Genomic DNA, 19040 nt, shown 5'->3' on the forward strand with positions numbered 1-19040 from the left:
ATTTGGGCATATCGAGTATTTGTGCCAAATTTGGTCCAGTAAATGAAAATACATCCTGCATATCAGATATTTACATTACGATCCATAACAGTAGCAAAATTACAGTTATGAAGAAGCAATGAAAATAATGGTTGGAGGTCACCACAACATGAGGAACTGTATTAAGGGGTCGTGGCATTCGGAAGGTTGAGAACCACTGATATAGAATCAATGAAGTTTGACACCACTTTAACTGTCACGGCTCAGGGAGTTGTATTTTTTAAAAGGTTTTTAGTGCTCCCTGCCCAAGAATGATGGTGCCTCACCAAACTACAACATTTAGATATGATAGTTAAAGTGGTTTTAAACTGCATTAATTCTGCAGTGTGGATGCAACCAGAGTCACAAACTTCGCTTTAAAATTTCTCTGCTATTGGAATTGAGCCCCCAGTGGCGCAATAGGTTAAACCACTGAGCTGCTAAACTTGCAGACCCAAATATCGCTGGTTCAAATCCGGGGAGCGGTGGTGAACTCCTGCTGTTAGCCACAGCTTCTGCCAACTTAACAGTTCAAAAACATGCAAATATGAGCAGATCAATAGGTACCGCTCCGGCGGGATGGTAATGGTGCTCCATGCAGTCATGCTGGCCACATGACCTTAGAGGCGTCTACAGACAACACCGGCTCTTCGGCTTAGAAACTGAGATGAGCACCAACCCTCAAATTGGACTTAACAACAGAGGAAAACCTTTACCTACTATTATAGAATCATAGTTCACAAGAATAATGGATAATAGAGAAAGGCAGGGAGTTTCAGAAAAACACCGATTTCTGTTTTATTGACTATTCTAAAGCCTTTGACTGTGTGGATCATAATAAATTGTGGCAAGTTCTTGGTGGTATGATGATCACAAGTCACCTTGTCTGTCTCCTTAGGAATCTGTATAACGACCAAGTAGCAACAGTAAGAACAGACCACAGAACAGTCATTCTATCCTAGCATTTGCAATCTGTACTTAAATCTGTAGTAAGAACTGACCATGGAACAACAGACTGATTCAAGATTGGGAAAGGAGTACGGCAGGGCTGTACCTGACCTCACCTGACCTATTCAACATCTATGCAGAACACATCATGAGACGTGCAGGGCTTGATAAATCCAAAGCTGGGGTTAACATTGCTGAAAAAAAAACATTAACAACCTTAGATATGCAGATGATGCCACTTTCATGACCGAAAATGAGGAGGAATTGAGGAGCTTTCTAACCAAGGTGAAAGAAGAAAGTGCAAAAGCTGGGTTGCAGTTAAACATAAAAAACCCCAAGATTATGGCAACCAAACTGATTGATAACTGTCAATTAGAGGGGAAAAACGTGGAGGCCGTAACAGACTTTGTATTTCTAGGTGCAAAGATTATTGCAGATGCAGACTGCAGCCAGGAAATCAGAAGATGTTTACTTCTTGGGAGGAGAGCAATGACCAATCTCGATAAAATAGTGAAGAGTAGAGACATCACACTGGCGACGAAGATCCGCATAGTTAAGCAATTATATTCCCCGTAGTAACCTATGGATGTGAGAGTTGGACCATAAGGAAGGCTGAGTGAAGGAAAACAGATGCTTTTGAACTGTGGTGTTGGAGGAAAATTCTGAGAGTGCCTTGGACCGCAGGAAGATAAACCAGTCCATACTCCAGGAAATAATGCTCACTGGAGGGAAGGATATTAGGGGCAATGATGAAGTACTTTGGCCACACCATTAGGAGACAGGAAAGCTTGGAGAAGACAATGATGCTTGGGAAAATGGAAGGAGAAAGGAAGTGGTGCCAACCAAGGGCAAGACGGAAGGATGGTATCCTTGAGGTGACACGCTTGACCTTGAAGGAGCTGGGGGTGGACAGGGAGCTCTAGCGTGGACTTGTCCATGAAGTTACAAAGAGTTGGAATAAATAAACGTTAAGTCCAGTTGTGTCCGACTCTGGGGGTTGGTGCTCATCTCCATTTCTAAGCTGAAGAGCCGGAATTGTCCATAGACACCTCCAAGGTCATGTGGCCAGCATGACTACATGGAGCACCATTACCTTCCCGCTGAAGCGGTACCTATTGATCTACTCACATTTGCATGTTCATTTGTGGGATTAACATAACTCAATAACCACTAGACAAATTGACACCAAATTTGGACACAAGACACCTAACAACCCAATGTATGTTCTTCACTCAAAAAATTGATATTGTAATTTGGGAGTTGTAGTTGCTGGGATTTATAGTTCACCTACAATCACAGAGCATTCCGAACCCCACCAACAATATTTATTTATTGTATTTATTTACATTATTTCTATCCCGCCCATATCAGCCCGAAGGCGACTCAGGGCGGTATACACAGTCGGCACAATTTGATGCCGAAACAAAATACATACATTGATAATGCAAAAACATCAAGTTCAATTAAACATAAACGACAGTGCATAATAAACAATTTAAAAAGAGACTATGTCCTCTCGTTCAAATCTTCATAGAATTGGACCAAACTTGGCACACAGTTCTCCCATGATGAACAGAAAATACTGGAAAGGTTTGGTGGGCAGTGTCCTTTGGTTTTGGAGTTGTAGCTACATCCAGAGATCACTGTGGACTCAAACAATGATGGATCTGGACCAAACTCTACACGAATACTCAAAATACCCAAATGTGAACACTGGTAGAGTTTGGGAAAATAGAATAGTTCACCAACAATCACAGAGCATTCTGAATCCCACCAACGAAAGAATTGGGCCAAACCTCTCACACAGAACCCGCATGTGGGCCACAGAAACACTTGGTAGGGGACGGCTAGTTACTACATAATAATATATAATGATATACTTTTTAATTGAATCTCCATATGGAGAGATAAAGCGGGATATAAATAAATAAATAGTGCCGGAATGGGCCCTTCCTGGTGTTTTGGACTCCAACCCCCACAATTCCTCACAGTCTCAGGATATACATAAATAAATAATAAATCGTACAGAAATGGGCCTCCTGGTGTTTTGGACTCCAACTCCCACAATTCCTCACAGCCTCAGGATATACATAAAAAAATAAAAAAATAATAAATCGTGCAGGAATGGGCCTCCTGGTGTTTTGGACTCCCAACCCGCACAATTCCTCATAGCCTCAAGATATACATAAATAAATAATAAATAGTGCAGGAATGGGCCCTCCTGGTGTGTTATTTATTTATTTATTTATTTACTTCGCTTGCATACCGCTCTTCTCAGCCCTTAGGCAACTCAGAGCGGTTAACAATTTCAATATACACAGTACAAAATCATTGGACATTTAAAAGCATAGCGATTAAACATCAAACATCAATACATCAATATAACAATTCCATCACGTCTCATCAATAAAATCAGAATCCAGTCTCAATATCCATTATTCCGTGTTCCAATAATCAATTCCACTGCCTAGTTGAATGCCTGTTTGAACAGCCAGGTCTTCATTCTCCTCCGGAATGCCAGTAGGGAGGGGGCCGATCTAATATCCGTAGGAAGGACGTTCCACAACCGAGGGGCCAACACTGAGAAGGCCCTGTCTCGTCCCTGCCAGGCGTGCTTGTGAAGCCGGTGGGACCGAGAGCAGGGCCCCTCCAGAAGATCTTAACAATCTTGATGGTTCATTGGGGAGAATCCATTCGGACAAGTAAACTGGGCTGGTGTCATTTAGGGATTTATAGGTTAACACCAGCACTTTGAATTGTGCTCGGAAGCTAATTGGCAGCCAGTGGAGCTGGCGCAACAGAGGAGTAGTATGCTCCCTGTACCCCACTCCTGTTAGTAATCTGGCTGCTGCTCGTTGGACTAATTGGAGCTTCCGGGCAGTCTTCAGAGGCAACCCCACGTAGAGAGCGTTGCAGTAGTCTATACAGGATGTAACCAGAGCGTGGACCGCCGTGGCCAAGTCAGACTTCCCAAGGTACGGGAACAGCTGGTGCACAAGTTTTATAAATAAATAAATAAATAAATAATTGTGCAGGAATGGGCCCCCTTGGTGTTTTGGACTCCAACTCCCACAATCCCTCATAGCCTCTGGATATACAAAATAATAAATAGTGCAGGAATGGGCCTTCCTGGAGTTTGGGACTCCAACCCCCACAATTCCTCACAGGCTCAGGATATACATGAATAAATAAGAAATAGTGCAGGAATGGGCCCTCCTGCTGTTTTGGACTCCAACTCCCACAATTCCTCACAGCCTCAGAATATACATAAATAATAAAATAATAATAAATAGTGCAGGAATGGAACCTCCTGGTGTTTGGGACTCAAATTCCTCACAACGTCAGGATATACATAAATAAATAAAATAATAAATAGTGCAGGAATCGGCCCTCCTGGTGTTTTGGACTCCAACTCCCACAACTCCTCACAGCCCCAGGGTATACATGAATAAATAAATAAAAATTATTTATTTTATTTGTGTCAGGGCAACCAGTCGATTATATTACATTTCTAACAGAACAAAGCAAACAAACAGACAAAATACAAAATTTGTGAGTTTGCTGGTTGACTAAATGTCCTTTGACCAGTATCTGGCCACTTGGAGTGCTTCTGGTGTTGCCGCAAGAAGGTCCTCCATTGTGCATGTGGCTGGGCTCAGGTTGCATTGCAGCAGGGTCAGTGGTTTGCTTCTCTCCACACTCACATGTCGAGGATTCCACTTTATAGCCCCATTTCTGAAAGTTGGCTCTGCGTCTCATGGTGCCAGAGCGCAGTCTGTTCAGCACCTTCCAAGTCGCCCAGTCCTCTGTGTGCCCAGGGGGGAGTCTCTCATTTGGTATCAGCCATTGGTTGAGGTTCTGGGTTTGAGCCTGCCACTTTTGGACTCTCGCTTGCTGAGGTGTTCCAACGAGTGTCTCTGTAGATCATAGAAAACTATTTCTAGATTTAAGTCGTTGACGTGCTGGCTGATACCCAAACAGGGGATGAGCTGGAGATGTCTCTGCCTTGGTCCTTTCACTATTGGCTGCTACTTCCCGGCGGATGTCAGGTGGTGCAATACCGGCTAAGCAGTGTAATTTCTCCAGTGGTGTAGGGCGCAGACACCCCGTGATAATGCGGCATGTCTCATTAAGAGCCACATCCACTGTTTTAGTGTGGTGAGATGTGTTCCACACTGGGCATGCATACTCAGCGGCAGAGTAGCACAGTGCAAAAAATAAATAAATAAATACTGCAGGAATGGGCCCTCCTGGTGTTTGGGACTTCAACACCCACAATTCCTCACAGCCTCAGCCGCTTAAGGAATTGTGGGAGTTGGAGTCCAAAAACACCAGGAGGGCCCAAGTTGGCCCATGCCTGCTGGAGTGAGATGAGGTCCTAATGAAAGAGGATTGCAGTGGTTAATAAAGGCTGAAGCGTGATGAGGCCTTAGGCAAGGAAGCCAGGACTACCCTTCCCTCTCCTTCCAAGCCCCTCCCGCCTCTTGAAAGAGAAGGTATTAGCCAAGCCCCGCCCACTTCCTCCGAGGCGGGGCTTGACTCCACTTCCTTTTCCCTCTTCCCTGAAACTGAACTCTCGCCTGGCCAATCGGCGGCGGCGTCGCCAGCGTGCGCGGTGACGTCGCGTGCGTGAGTGCGGGCGGGGCGCCGTCGCCTTGGCCACTCCTCGTCCTTCCTTTTTCTTTTTTTTTTCCTCCCCTTGCCTAGGAGGCTGAACCGAGGCAGGCGGAGGAAAGGGAGCCAGGCGAGAGCGCGCTGGGCCCGGCTTGGCTGGGTGGCGGCCCGTTCGCGGCTCCTTCTGCTGCCTCCTTCCCTTCCGCCGCCGCTTCCCGCTGGGGCCCCGGAGCCGCGGCGTGAGGGGCCGCGAAGGGCGCCGCCTGGGCCTGGGCCTGAAACAAGATGGCGGCCCCGGGCGAGTTCTTCAGTGTGGGCAGCCAGGTATCGTGCCGGACTTGCCAGGAGCAGCGGCTGCAGGGCGAAGTGGTGGCCTTCGACTACCCCAGCAAGATGCTGGCGCTCAGTATCCTCACCGGGAAAGAGGCGGGAGGGGTGGAGGGATGGGTTGGGAACCCACGCCGGGCTTCCCAATGGCGCCCTGGGTCCAGAGGGGTCTGGCGTGGGCCTAGGGCTCCTCTCTCAGCCTCTTTAGCAATGGCTTGGGCGGCGGGATAGAAGGTGGCACCCAATTGACACCCTTGAGGAGGAGATCAGGGCTCTGAATGTACCTTAACAGATGAGAGATCAGGGCCCAAGCCAGGCATGGGCAAACTTGGGCCTTGCAGGTGTTTTGGACTTCAACTCCCAGCATTCCTAACAGCCTCAGGCCCCTTCCTGAGGCTGTTAGGAATGCTGGGAGTTGAAGTCCAAAACACCTGCAAGGCCCAAGTTTGCCCATGCCTGACCCAAACCAAAGTGAATTTCAAAAGTACTACACCTAGGCAGGAAAAAAAAAGAAACAGTCAATGTGGAAGGGATTTAGGGGTCTTAGGCCTCTTCCACACATCTGTATAAAATCCACATTGAATTACACCAGGGGTCCTCAAATTAAGGCCTGGGGGCCTAATGCGGCTCTCCAAGATCGTTTACCTGGCCCTTGCTCAGGGTCAACCTAAGTCTGAAATGACTTGAAAGCACACAATAACAACAACAATCCTATCTCATCGGCCAAAAGTAGGCCCACAATTCCCAATGAAATAATAAGTTTGTATTTGTTAAAATTGTTCAATAATAATAACTTTATATTTGTTAAAATTGTTCTTCATTTTAATTGTATGGTTTTTAAGTGTCTTTTGCACTATAAATAAGATACGTGCAGTGTGCATAGGAATTCATTCATGCTTTTTTTTCAAATTATAATCCGGCCCTCCATCAGTTTGAGGAACTGTGGCCTGGCCCTCTGTTTAAAAAGTTTGAGGACTTCTGAATTAGACTATATGGCAGTGTGGACTCAGATAACGCAGTTCAATGCAGATAGTATTGGATTTTCTGCCTTGATATTCTGGGGCCCCTGCCACACAGCTGGATAAAAATATTCTGGGGAGGCCCTGCTCTCGGTCCCGCCTTCTTCACAGACTAGGTTGGCGGGAACGAGCGACAGGACCTTCTCAGTGGTGACCCCTTGGCTAGGAAACACCCTCCCTAGGGATGTAGATCAGCCCCCACCCTCCTAACATATCGAAAAAAAGTTTAAACCTGGCTTTTTGAGCAAGCTTTCCCAAATGCAGTGTAGCAGACAAACCAATCTTCAGAATGATTGGGCAGTGCGATTGGGTAATGAGGTGCTGTGGATTTATAATTTTATCGGTTTTATTTTATCAAATGTTATTTATGCTAAATGTTTTAATTGTTTTGTGTTTTGTAGGCATCAAATTGTGCCATTTGTAAACCGGGCTGAGTCGCCTTCAGGCTGAGAAAGGCGGTATAGAAATATGGTTAATAAATAAATAAACTGAATAAAATCCTATGTTTTCTGCTTAGAATTGGAATATATGACAGTGTGGACTCAGATAACCCAGTTCAAAGCAGATATGGTGAGATTTTCAGCCTTAATATTTTGGGTTCTATAACTGTGTGGAAGGACCCTCTGTTATATGACTGTGTGGAAGGGTCCTCAGAATATCAAGACTGAAAATCCCACAGTATATGCTTTGAACTGGAGCCCCTTCCACATAGCTGAATAAAATCCCAAATTTTCTGCTTTGAACTAGAATATATGGCAGTGTGGACTCAGATAACCCAGGGCCCTTCCTCACAGCCATATAACCCAGAATATCAAGGCGGAAAATCACACAATATCTACTTTGAACTGGGTTATCTGAGTCCACACTGCCATATATTTCAGTTCAAAGCGGATAATGTGGGATTTTATTAAGGTGTTTGGAAGGGGCCCTACTTCGAAGCAGATATTGTGGGATTTCCTGCCTTGGATTATATGGCTGTGTGGAAGGGGCCTGGGTTTTCTGAGTCCACACTGCCATAGATTCCAAGCAGATAATGTGGGATTTTATTCAGCTGTGTGGAAGGGGCCTCAGATAACCCAGTTCAAAGCAGATATTGTGGCTTTTCTGCCTTGATATCCTGGGTTATATGGCTGTGTGGAAGGGTCCTTCTGCCCCTTCTACGCTGTCCTTATATCCCAGAATATATGTTTATATTATATGGCAGTGGAGACTCATATAACTCAGTTCAAAGCAACTATCCTGGGATATAAAGACAGTATAGAAGGGACCTTTGTAGACAACAAGCAGAACGTGGGTCAACAGTGTGATGCAGTAGCACAAAAAGCCAATCTGATTCTAGGCTAGGCATGGGCAAACTTTTGGCCCTCTAGGTGTTTTGGACACCCAGAGGACCGAAAGTTTGGGTGCCGGAGTCCAAAACATGTGGTCAGGGGAGGCTGTCTTCCCACTTTTTCCTGCTTTGGGCAGACCTCACCTGGAATACTGTGTCCAGGTCTGGGTGCCACAATTCAAGAAGAATATGGGCAATTTGGAACTAGGTGCCTTTTCTGGAGGTTAAGCAAAGGCTGGATGGCCACCTGTTGGGAGTGATTTGAGTGGATGTTCTTGCATGACAGGAGATTGGATTGGATGGCCCTTATGATCTCTACCAACACTATGGTTCTGTAATACAATTTCAGTGCTGGAGGAATTTATTAACTTTGAGGACCTTAATTAGCCTGAGGCTTTGATGAAGGAAGACAGCCCTACTGATCAGCATGGGTTTGTGTGGAGGGAAAGGGAAGGAAGAAGAGGAAGGTGAAGGGCAGGTCTGGTAGTTGATTCTCTTTTCCAGATTAGAGAATATCCATTTGCTTCTTAGAAAACAATTTTAAGATGGGATTGTGGATCTTGAACCCTTGCAGCAAGAGGCATGGAGATTACTACAAACTTAGAATACTGCATTTTGATAAGAGGAGCTTGGAAGAAAATGAATAGGTGTTTTGTGAAAGTGAAAGCTCAGAAAAATAAGTGTTGGCTTACCAGATGGTGATGGGAGGGTGTGATTTATGGAGAAAGGAGAGAGAGAACCAGACAGGTTTACGATAAAGAGGCCAAACTTAAGTCATTGGTGGCTTTCCAGATATTGGTAGATTGCAGTTTCTCTCATAGCTAGACAGCATAGCACAAAGGAAGGAAGGGTAGAAGTTGCAATGCAATAGCATCAAGTGGGCTGCAAGTTTTAAACGCCTGCCTTTTTCTGAGCTTAACAAGTACACTGAGTTCCTTTTCATTTGGAAGGTGAAAGGGCAACAATTTGGTCCACATAATCAGCGCGGCTCACTTGACTTCTCAACTCAATGGCAAGTTACCTGATTCTGTGGACTGATAACACTGAAAAAGCTTTACATTTAAAATGTTTCAAAAAGCATTTCATGGTTTGTGTGTGCAAGTCCTCATTGAATAGTTATGCAAAACATGCTCATTACCATCAAATTGTGAATGTATGTTTGCATAAGTGTATGTGCAAGCCCTTTCTAAGAAAGTTAAACATTAAGAAGTGTTTTGCTTGTATGTTAGCATTAGCACTGATTAAGTGCTTGACCCCATGACTAGGACAGCAGAATGAGAGATGTGTGACAATAGTCCCTCTTTATGTCTGTACTAGTCCTGTGCCAGTAAGAAATAACTTCTGAGGAGATAGAGGGAAAGCTTCTGGGCCTCTGGATAGTAGGAATACTTCAGTTCTTCTGCGTTTGAGTTGCCAGAATCCATTGTTTTATCACTATGCAAGTCTTCCCTGGGATGTCATGCGGCAGGAGAATGTACATGCACATTGGCGCTTTAAAGCCAGATAGGTGTTGTGCACTAAATTGGTTGGGATATTTCCTGTGTTTTCAGAAGATGAATAATTAGAAGCTGGATTTTGAAAGTTGTGTGGATAGAGAGGTTTTCATCCCCACGCATAGGGCTAAGCAGCACTTATAAAACGGGGGAAAGGAGGTGCCTCTTCACACAGCCCATCATTACAGGATGGAATTTGCAGCCTTGAAATCTGATGGCTACCAATATGGATAGCATTAGAACGCAATTAGACAAAATCATGGAGGATACGACTGTTAAGAGGTGTTACTCAGGATGTTATGTATTACCCCTAGAAGGAATGTGCCTCCGTAAACCCAATTTCTGAGGATTAATGGCAGGAGGGCATGACTGACTTTCTGTGGCCATCCATAAGCATCTGTCTGGCCATTGCGGAAAACAAGCTTCTGGATTAGGGAAACACCTGAAGAGATTTACCAAGCCCACTCCCGTATTGCTATGAATTCTGAGTTATTTAATATCACTTTTGTGAATACATGAATGGCCTGTAAAAATCATTCATGTATCCCCGGTGTTTACACATCTCAGGGCAATTATGAACGATGGGACTGACCAATTATTTGGGCAGGAATAGTTTATTTCAATTTTCTCTGGCTATCTAAAAGTGTATAATACATTAAATGCTTCTTTTTCGCCTGTTCTGAAGTTGGCTTTTGTATTAGCGTTCTGGGAATGTAGCCTGAGTGGGTATGCAGAATAATCCCCAATTTTTCATAGCTGATCTTGGTGGGTTAGCTGCTGTTTAGTAGCACTCTTCCCAGCCTGGTGATGGAATTCAATGTTAACTACCCCAAGCCAAAATGATGATTGCCTGTGCCAACTGGGGATGATGCACATTGTAGTTTGACACATCTGGAGGGAGCATGGCTGGGGAAGGCTGCTTTATATTCTGTACATGCTGCCCTCTTCGGCATATTCCTTCACACATCTCAAAAGCCAGGATTTCTGTTTTGGATCATAATATGTGTAATCACAACCAGACACTCTCGTAGGATAGCTAGCTGCAAAGTTTATCAGCAAAGGTACTGCAAGGAAACAGGCAAACACGATGGTTGAATACTGAATGTTATTAAATCATTTTTGTCAAATCTGTTTTTTCTCTGGGATTTTGTATGATATACTGTATGTTGGATATTGTTTCCTTAATTCTCTTTCCTTCAGAATGTCCTTCTTCCAGTGGCAAACCTAACCATGCAGATATCTTACTTATAAACTTACAGTATGTTTCAGAAGTGGAAATTATTAATGACCGTACGGAAACCCCCCCACCTTTAGCTTCACTCAACGTTAGCAAGGTAAGAATTCTTTCTGATGATGGATTTTCCTTCCAATGAGAGTGTTAGACCAACAGTTACTAACTATGAAATCCTTTCTGGCTCTGATTCAATGGTATGGAAAATTTTAGTTTTCTGATACTCTAAATAGAACAATAGTCTGATTTAACATGTTTTTTTATTTATTTAGCTGAACTTTCAGATGCATCAACATCCCACAAATATTTGAACAAAAATACTTAACCAGAAGAAAAAAATGTCAAGCAGTTTAAATCTATTTTAAATAAATATTCAAAAAAATTCAAAACTGGATGTGGAAATTTTCCAGTTTAGCATTCAAATTAACCAGAAATGCTTAATGGCTCTTATGCAAACAGATTCCAGCTTTCTAGTCTTAGACAAAGAAATAAGATGCTGCTCTGTGTGCCTTCAAAATAAAATAAAATTTCCATTTTTATTTGATCTTTTTTAGCCAAAAAATTAAATGATAACTTAATTGGCTGGGATTACATGTGTATTGTAATTTTATTTTATCCCTTAAATTTTATATATCTATATCTTCTTGTGCACTTCTTAAGTAATTGTATGAAAACCACTAATTGCAACTTTGCAAAGGTTAAATATGTCTAATGTTCTGTTGTTATTCCTTCATGGTTAGTAGTCATGTTCTGGTTCATCACTTAGTGCCATAATGAATGACTGTAGATATTCTGGTAATGTGTTTCCTGAAAATGTTACAGTCCATGGTTGGCATTATTAAATGGAGCCCTTGCTTTAAACAAAGATAGCCTTAGACCTTGGTACTGAATTGTATTTGAGTTGACTGATGCTTTTTAGTCAAGGTACAAGGTTGTTGTCTTGGTTGTGAGTCATACAGGATTTGATGTCCCTGTCATGGATTGCAAGACTTTTTCTTCTGCAGTTGTTCTCTACTAAGGATACATGTACACTAAAGAATTCATGCAGCTGGACACCACTTTCACTGCCTTGACTTAGTGTTATGGAATCATGGGAGTTGTAGTTTTACAAGGTCTTTAGCTTCGTCTGTCAAAAAGTGCAGGTGCTTCACCAAACGACAAATCCCAAGATTCCATAGCCTTGAGCCATTGCAATTAAAGTGGTCTCTAATAGCATTAATTCTCCAGTGTAGATGCACCCAAGCCAGCCCATATCTCATAGAACTCTCCCATTCATCCCATGGTCATGTTTAAAATGTGGAAGAGAATTAAAGGAGTAATGAGAGCCAGGCTTTTTAAAAGATCATTTTGTGCCTTTCTAATACTCTTGTCATTGGGGGCTGGTGTTTGGAGGGCTAAAAGAGGAAACTTCACTAACACAAATTTTATGAGCTTAGAAACTACATTGCAACATGAACTGATCGAATGGTGAGTATAGGGTGCTAATTAAAAAGTCAAAGGAAGCTGATGGTATATTTGGCTGTGGTTGTTGTGTGCCTTCAAGCCATTTCCTACCTATGGTGACCTGAAGGTGAACCTAGCACAGGGTTTTCTTGGCAGGATTCGTTCATACCAATAAATGTCAGCTTCCTTTTGCTTACAATGATGCAACTTGCAAAACGGGCTTGCCCTTTGTGGCCCTGAATAAACATACCCATTGGAGCAACAAAGATAATACCTTGATGTTGTGCTAGACTGCACCTTGTCCACTCTATTTTATCACTCTCTTATTTTGTTCTTTCTTTTCTTTTCTGTACCTTGTCTTTATAAAAAAAAACCTGTTGTGTTCTCTGCATCTTTGAGGAGTTAGCTCATTGGAGGACTTCAGCTTATGAGGGAGGATTTGTCGCAATCCTTGTCATCCAAATATATATTTTTCTCTACAAATTCAGCTCCATTTAAGGATCAGCATATTTGTTACGTGTCGTAGCCTGAGATTAAGATCTCTGTATCTCTCATACTTTCATTCCAGCTTGCAAACAAAGCACGGACGGAGAAGGAAGAAAAGCTGAGCCAGGCATATGCAATTAGTGCTGGGGTCTCTTTGGAAGGACAGCAGCTTTTCCAGACTATACACAAGACGTAAGTAGAGGAGCTGGAAAGAAGGATACGGACAGGAAAATAATCAAGGAAGGGACAAAAAACTACCAGTGTGTGTCTGTGCTTTCAGGTTGCCTTTTACCTTTTGGCGAATTCATGAATTTCACAGGGTTTCTTAGGCAAGGACTACTTAGAGGTTTTGCCAGTTCCTTCCTCTGAAACATAGCCTGCAACGTATGGTATTTGTTGGTGGTCTTCCATCCAGGCACTAACCAGAGCTGACCCTACTTAACTTGCAAGATCAGCCTTTAGGATATTTAGGTTACACTTAAACTACAGAAATGCAATATATTTCCATCCCCTAAATGCATTAGACATTTATTCCATGCCTATCAAACTCTGAAACCAAAACGATTGCCACCTGCAAGTACAGATAGCTACCTATCTATTTCCTTCATTTCACTACACGTTGGAGGAAGCTTTTTTCCTTATTTCCCCCACTTCCTTGTAAACCTTTGTTAAGTCCCCTTATTTGGCTGGAACAAAAGATATCAAATAGTTTCAAAGACCGTAGGAAAGAGCCAGGTTAACTCATTGTCACCCACACTCTAAACACTGACAAATATTCTAGGGTGGATGGTGCAACTGAAAGGAAGTAGGACTTCTGGTTGAACTTTTGTTGCTCCAGAGCTTGTGTGAATTGTACTTTGTAGGTTCCCTTTTTTCATCTTGCTGAAGGACAATGTGAGTCAACATGCCTGTTGAACCCTATCAAATAATACCTAATAATTCAGGGTGAGGGTGAAAAAAACACAAGCCCAACAAAGGAAAAAAAATCTTGGTGTTTCGGTTTTTAGCCTTGTTTTGTGGTTATTTGGGGCACTTATTCAGAAAATTGCATTGGATAGACCAAATCAGTTCTAGCATCTTCAATATGGTTATGATTCTTTATGGGTGAGCAAATGGCGACTGGTATATGGCATATGTTCTGTATCTCAAAAACTACAGCCGGTAGGAGAAATATGCTGAGAAACAATTCTAACATTTGAGGCATCAAAATGTGTGTTCACTATGGTAATTGGTCTTACATAGAAAAAAAACCCCTTGCATTACAAAAAAAAAAAAAGTGAAGTGCAAAATATCATTGATGCCTACAAGACTGTTGATAACTTACAACAATATATACAATGGCAGAGTGCCATTCCGTTGAGCTGTAATTAGGACCTGTAAATACACCATGTGCAACAGAAGACAATAAAAATAAAAAATGATAAATGGATTCAGTATATATTTTATTACAGAGATCAACATACCATACTTAAGTGTGTATATTGCACTGCCCATCTTCACATATCACTCCCATTCAGTCAGGCTATTCTGTACAATTGTTTCAGGACTATGTCTTGATTAGAAGTCAGTATGGATGCATCATTGGTCTCCACCACACACTTAAATAAAGTGATGAAATCTATTATTGCAACTCATGCTAGATTTTTAAGAAAAGTACACACTTCCAGTCAACATTTCCTCATTTCTCCCAGCATGATAGTGCTTCCAAAGATTTCCAGTCTATCCCATAACATGTATAACAACATTGTTTGAAGCAAAGTGATATTGAAGGCTATGTAGCTACCGGTTTAAATAAGTTCTAGTTTTAAAGCTTATCATTTAAATTTGTCTATAAAAATCTATAATTCTATATGTTTTAAAATTATTTTGAAGTGATGATATGACTATAAGATTTGGCTAGCAGATTTATTGTAAGACCATGAAAAGGTAACAGGCTTTCCCACATACTAATTCCGTTCAAAACACATATGTCAGAATGATGGCTCCGCTTTGTTTTGAGGCCTGGCAGACTGGTCCTGAAAGCCACATAAGATTATGTATTTTATAAATTGTAGTAGGTGGGTAGGGGATATGCTATGTTAGTCTTTCTTCTGTATTTGAAAAAGCCTTGTGTGCAACTTGAACCTTCTTTCTGGGGTGTTTGCCTTGCCCTCTCTCCAACTCTTCATCCGAGTTCATTGTCTCTCATTGACTTCTCTGGATTTCGTAGATTGTAGTTTGCATAAGCTCTTGTGATTATGCAGTGTCCATCTTGTTAATGATGGCATGTAATGTTAGAGGAGAGCCATATTTGTGCTACAGAGGAAACCAAGGGAAATTCAAGTGGAGCAAAGGAAAAGGTGGTGTGTCAGGAGAGAATGAGCAGACAATTGCTTCTGATTTACTGCTTACCTTCTGTAGTTTTGGCTGTTTAACCTGTGACCTTCTGAAAGTTTTTTTGTATTGTATTAAAATCAATGAACTCTCTGTTGCTTTCTCCAGTATTAAAGATTGTAAATGGCAAGAGAAGAATATAGTCGTGATGGAAGAAGTTGTCATTGCCCCTCCATACCAAGTGGAAAACTGTAAAGGAAAAGAGGGGAGTGCCCTAAGTCATGTACGCAAAATAGTAAGTAGACCAAGTTCTGGGACAAAAGGGTGTTGTTTAAAAATCAGACAAGTAAGACTGACCTCAAGCATAATCCGGATTGTAAGCAATACTGTGATCCATCCCCTATCAGCCATTAACAACCATTGTTTGGCTAAATATCCATTTTATTATCTATTTCTCCAGACAACGAGAAAAAGATACCTGTCCTAGATAATTCAGGTGGTTATACTATTAACAGAACAGAATGGGACATTTATTTTTCTGCAGGACAGAATTAGAACGGTAAATTTCTGTTCTTCCCCTCTGTTCTTCCCCTTGAAACAGCAACAAGGACCAAATGTTTCAGTATCAATCAGTCAAGTAGATTGAAGCTGTAGTACAGTGGTTATCAACCTGTGGTTCCCCAGATGTTTTGGCCTTCAACTCCCAGAAATCGTAATAGACTGGGATTTCTGGGAGTTGTAGGCCAAAACCCCTGGGGGCCCACAGGTTGAGAACCACTGTTCTAGTGAGATATCATACTTATCTGTGGCTGATAAAGATTATACTAGTTCACTTTGATATCCTATACCTTCTACCAGCCACACAATCTTTCTTCAGTGTAGACACGGAAACAGATGTGCCTGTAATGTGGACCAAAGAGAAAGCCCTGTTTCCTCTATTTCAAATGTCATTCCTGTTAAGATATCAAGGCTTTGCCTTCTATATAACTAGCAGAATCTGTTAGTGGCAGATCAGCCTCCCAACTCCCTTGTTGCTGCCCAAGCTGGATTCCTACTAACTCCCTTGCTTCCTTCTCCATCCAGGTCGAGAAACATTTTAGAGATGTCGAAAGCCAAAAGGGGATGCAGCGTTCACAAGTCCAGCCAACACAGAAGGAGAGTGCCCTCTCATCCTGAGTCCCGCCTGCCCTTCCTGGTTGCGATAGATTGCTCCTGCGGGGGGTGGGGGTGGGGGGAGCCCTTCGAACACGCAGCAGCAGCAGCGGCAGATGATACACCTCTCCTTCACAGAGAGGGCAGGGGAGGGCAGGGGGGTTCCACTTCTATTTTGTGGTGGCCCTGTAATGATGGGGGACCCACAAGCTTCCGAACTTTAGACTTCAAAAACAAGAGAATAATTTAAAAACTCATTCATTACTTGACTAACAGACTCTTTACTTTTTGCCCATCAAGTTTACCCCCCTAGAACAGTCAGCTGTCTTGTCTTTGAGGTTTTTCTCCCTCCCAGAATCTTTTTTGTTTTAGCTTTACTGAAAATCAGTTCCATGCCAACCCTCTCCCTCCTGTATCATAGGAGAATTCAGCTCCCCAGTTGTCCTATTAAAGAAAAAATATATAGAGAGAAAACAGAAAATAACAGGCTGACTCTGGTAATGTAATCGGGACCTTTGTGTGACTGGCGATCTCTCGTTTTGGTTTTTGTTTGCACAGGGCAAGGCTTGAATTAGCCTTATTTTTCTTATCTCGAAATATATATATATATATAATAAATATATATATAAAATGTCCTTTAAATATTTTCTGCTTCTTGCAGTACTCTGAACTGAGATCATGGCAGAAAAATAATAATGCATATCTCTGTGCTTAACAATCAAGCCTTCTGTGGTTGGCATTTTTAACGTACAACTCTGGAGATCAGACCCGTGTTGGAGCTAAGGTTTTGTTGGGCTGTACCCTGTGAGGGTGAGAGACACACAAGGGTTGCAGGCTTCCCCCTCATTGTCTTTCACAAGTTGAGCTTGTATGTTACATTACATTTCCCTAAATGGGGGCTCTGGTAATACCACTGGATTGGAAGGGCTCCTGAGCAACACCCTATGGTACTGTTGGAGAAATTTTATTTTCCTCAGAGGGCATGTAGTGTTGGGAGATTTGATAGCTTCCTTCTTGCTCATATGCTGTTCTACTGGCCATTCCAAGGGGCACCTGGTCTCGCTGTAGGTCAAGGCTGCCTGGCGGAGTTTACGAGCCACAGTTGTATGTCTTGCTCCTTATGACCCAACTTAGAGGTGGAAAGGGATGTGAGATTTTGGGCTGAGTTCAAGCATGGCTATGCTCAGCTCCAGTGTAACCGCACTGGCTCCTTTTTTCAAAGCAATATGAAGAGACAGTGCGGTGGGTGGGTTTCCATCCTTGTCACAGTTTCCTGTGGCATGGTAAGTGAACCCCAATGAATTTGAGGGGTGCACTTTGGTTGCTTCTCCTGAATAAATGTTCTTATGGCGATTGTCTCCTTCCAGTGGTGCACAGCTGTATGCAGGAAATGTAAGTGTCGCTATTAACAGGGAAGTTTGCTCCTCTGTTTGGATCTACTTGATCAGGCATAGTAGCCGTTGTTTGGAGAATTGAAATGTGATGCTACTCATATTTCTCTTCCTGCTGTGGGTGGTATTATCCTACTTGCAGAATATTGTCCATTTCCCAAGAAATATTGTTATTGTCCAGAATTCTAGTGTACATGATTTATTGTGTGCATTTCAGCCACCTTGCTAGAATACATCTTAAGAGTGTTCTTACCAACCTAAATCCCAGTGGTCCTGGTCACAATCTTGACTAGTCTACGTTTGTCTGACTTTTCATCTCCCAGGCTGACTGCTGTCATTGTCCTTTATAAACATCCTTGCCTTAGACATTTATTTTGGGGACTAAGTGGATTTTGACTTGAACAAAAACTGAGCTTATAAAGGACTTTTTTTGCCATGATCTCTTCTCCCCTTTTCCCCTTTTTGTTTTTTTTTTAAACAAATGGATCAAATTTTAAATAATTCAAGCCCTGCCTTTCAGAATGGAGGGATTTTTTTTTAGTATTGTCTAGCAAAACCAATAAAAACCCAGAATTTTTTTAACCATCAGACAAGCATATGTGTTGATGGGTTTGTCTTTGAGGGTATGGGCAGCAGTGGGATTTAATTAAATGTACAGTGCTTCCTGTACAAACTTGTATGCCAGGTTGAACTCTTGAATTTCAAGCACACTAACACATGGATTTGCATTGAATGCAATATTCCTGCTTCTTGGCAGGGGGTTGGACTGGATGGCCCATGAGGTCTCTTCCAACTCTATGATTCTATGATTCATTACATTTTCATGGATTGCGTTGCTTGTAAAGTACACAAATAAGTTAACATGTCCAATTCAAATAGTGAACACACAGAACATGGCCTATTCTCTTATAAGATGGGTGGGAAGAAGACCCCTCCCCACTTTTGTCTTCAGGCTGTGTGTGTGTGTATATATGTGTGCGTGCGTGCTTGTGTGTGTGTGTGTGTGTGTATACAATAAAGATATATATAAGTCAATGATCAGTACCCAGGCAGAGTATATATTAAAATACAACCTAAACAGAATAATGGCGGTGGGGTGTCATGCCAAACATGACCTATTTTTTTAAAAAATATAAGGAAATTAAGCCTCTGCATATTTTGTCTAGTTTGTCTGCCCTTGTACCTGAATAGGTATGTCAGAGGCAATACATGACAAGCGACATCTGCTGAAATACCCTATTTTACACAGCTGATATAGAAGACCTGCCATCTTAA

The 19040-nt window shown here is 42.3% G+C and overlaps 1 protein-coding gene across 1 annotated transcript; it reads left to right on the forward strand.

The window, feature by feature from the left end:
- The first annotated feature begins 5766 nt into the window (after window positions 1–5766).
- LSM12 (LSM12 homolog) lies at window positions 5767–18358 on the forward strand. The gene is made up of 5 exons (XM_060780792.2): window positions 5767–5986; window positions 10950–11083; window positions 12992–13101; window positions 15391–15517; window positions 16306–18358. Exons 1-5 carry the CDS (start codon window positions 5866–5868, stop codon window positions 16396–16398), a joined length of 585 nt encoding a protein of 194 aa, XP_060636775.1. The 5' UTR covers window positions 5767–5865; the 3' UTR covers window positions 16399–18358.
- The last annotated feature ends 682 nt before the right edge of the window (window positions 18359–19040 follow it).

Source organism: Anolis sagrei, chromosome 6 (assembly GCF_037176765.1).
Source record: "Anolis sagrei isolate rAnoSag1 chromosome 6, rAnoSag1.mat, whole genome shotgun sequence".
Taxonomy (NCBI): domain Eukaryota; kingdom Metazoa; phylum Chordata; class Lepidosauria; order Squamata; family Dactyloidae; genus Anolis; species Anolis sagrei.

What these genes read in the sequence shown, in the direction of transcription:
- LSM12 (XM_060780792.2), top strand. Translation starts at nt 5,866, where the DNA reads ATGGCGGCCCCGGGCGAGTTCTTCAGTGTGGGCAGCCAGGTATCGTGC. An exon ending in CTTCACTCAACGTTAGCAAG is followed by an intron (nt 11,084 to 12,991) that starts GTAAGAATTCTT and finishes CTTTCATTCCAG; the next exon opens with CTTGCAAACAAAGCACGGAC. An exon ending in TAAGTCATGTACGCAAAATA is followed by an intron (nt 15,518 to 16,305) that starts GTAAGTAGACCA and finishes TTCTCCATCCAG; the next exon opens with GTCGAGAAACATTTTAGAGA.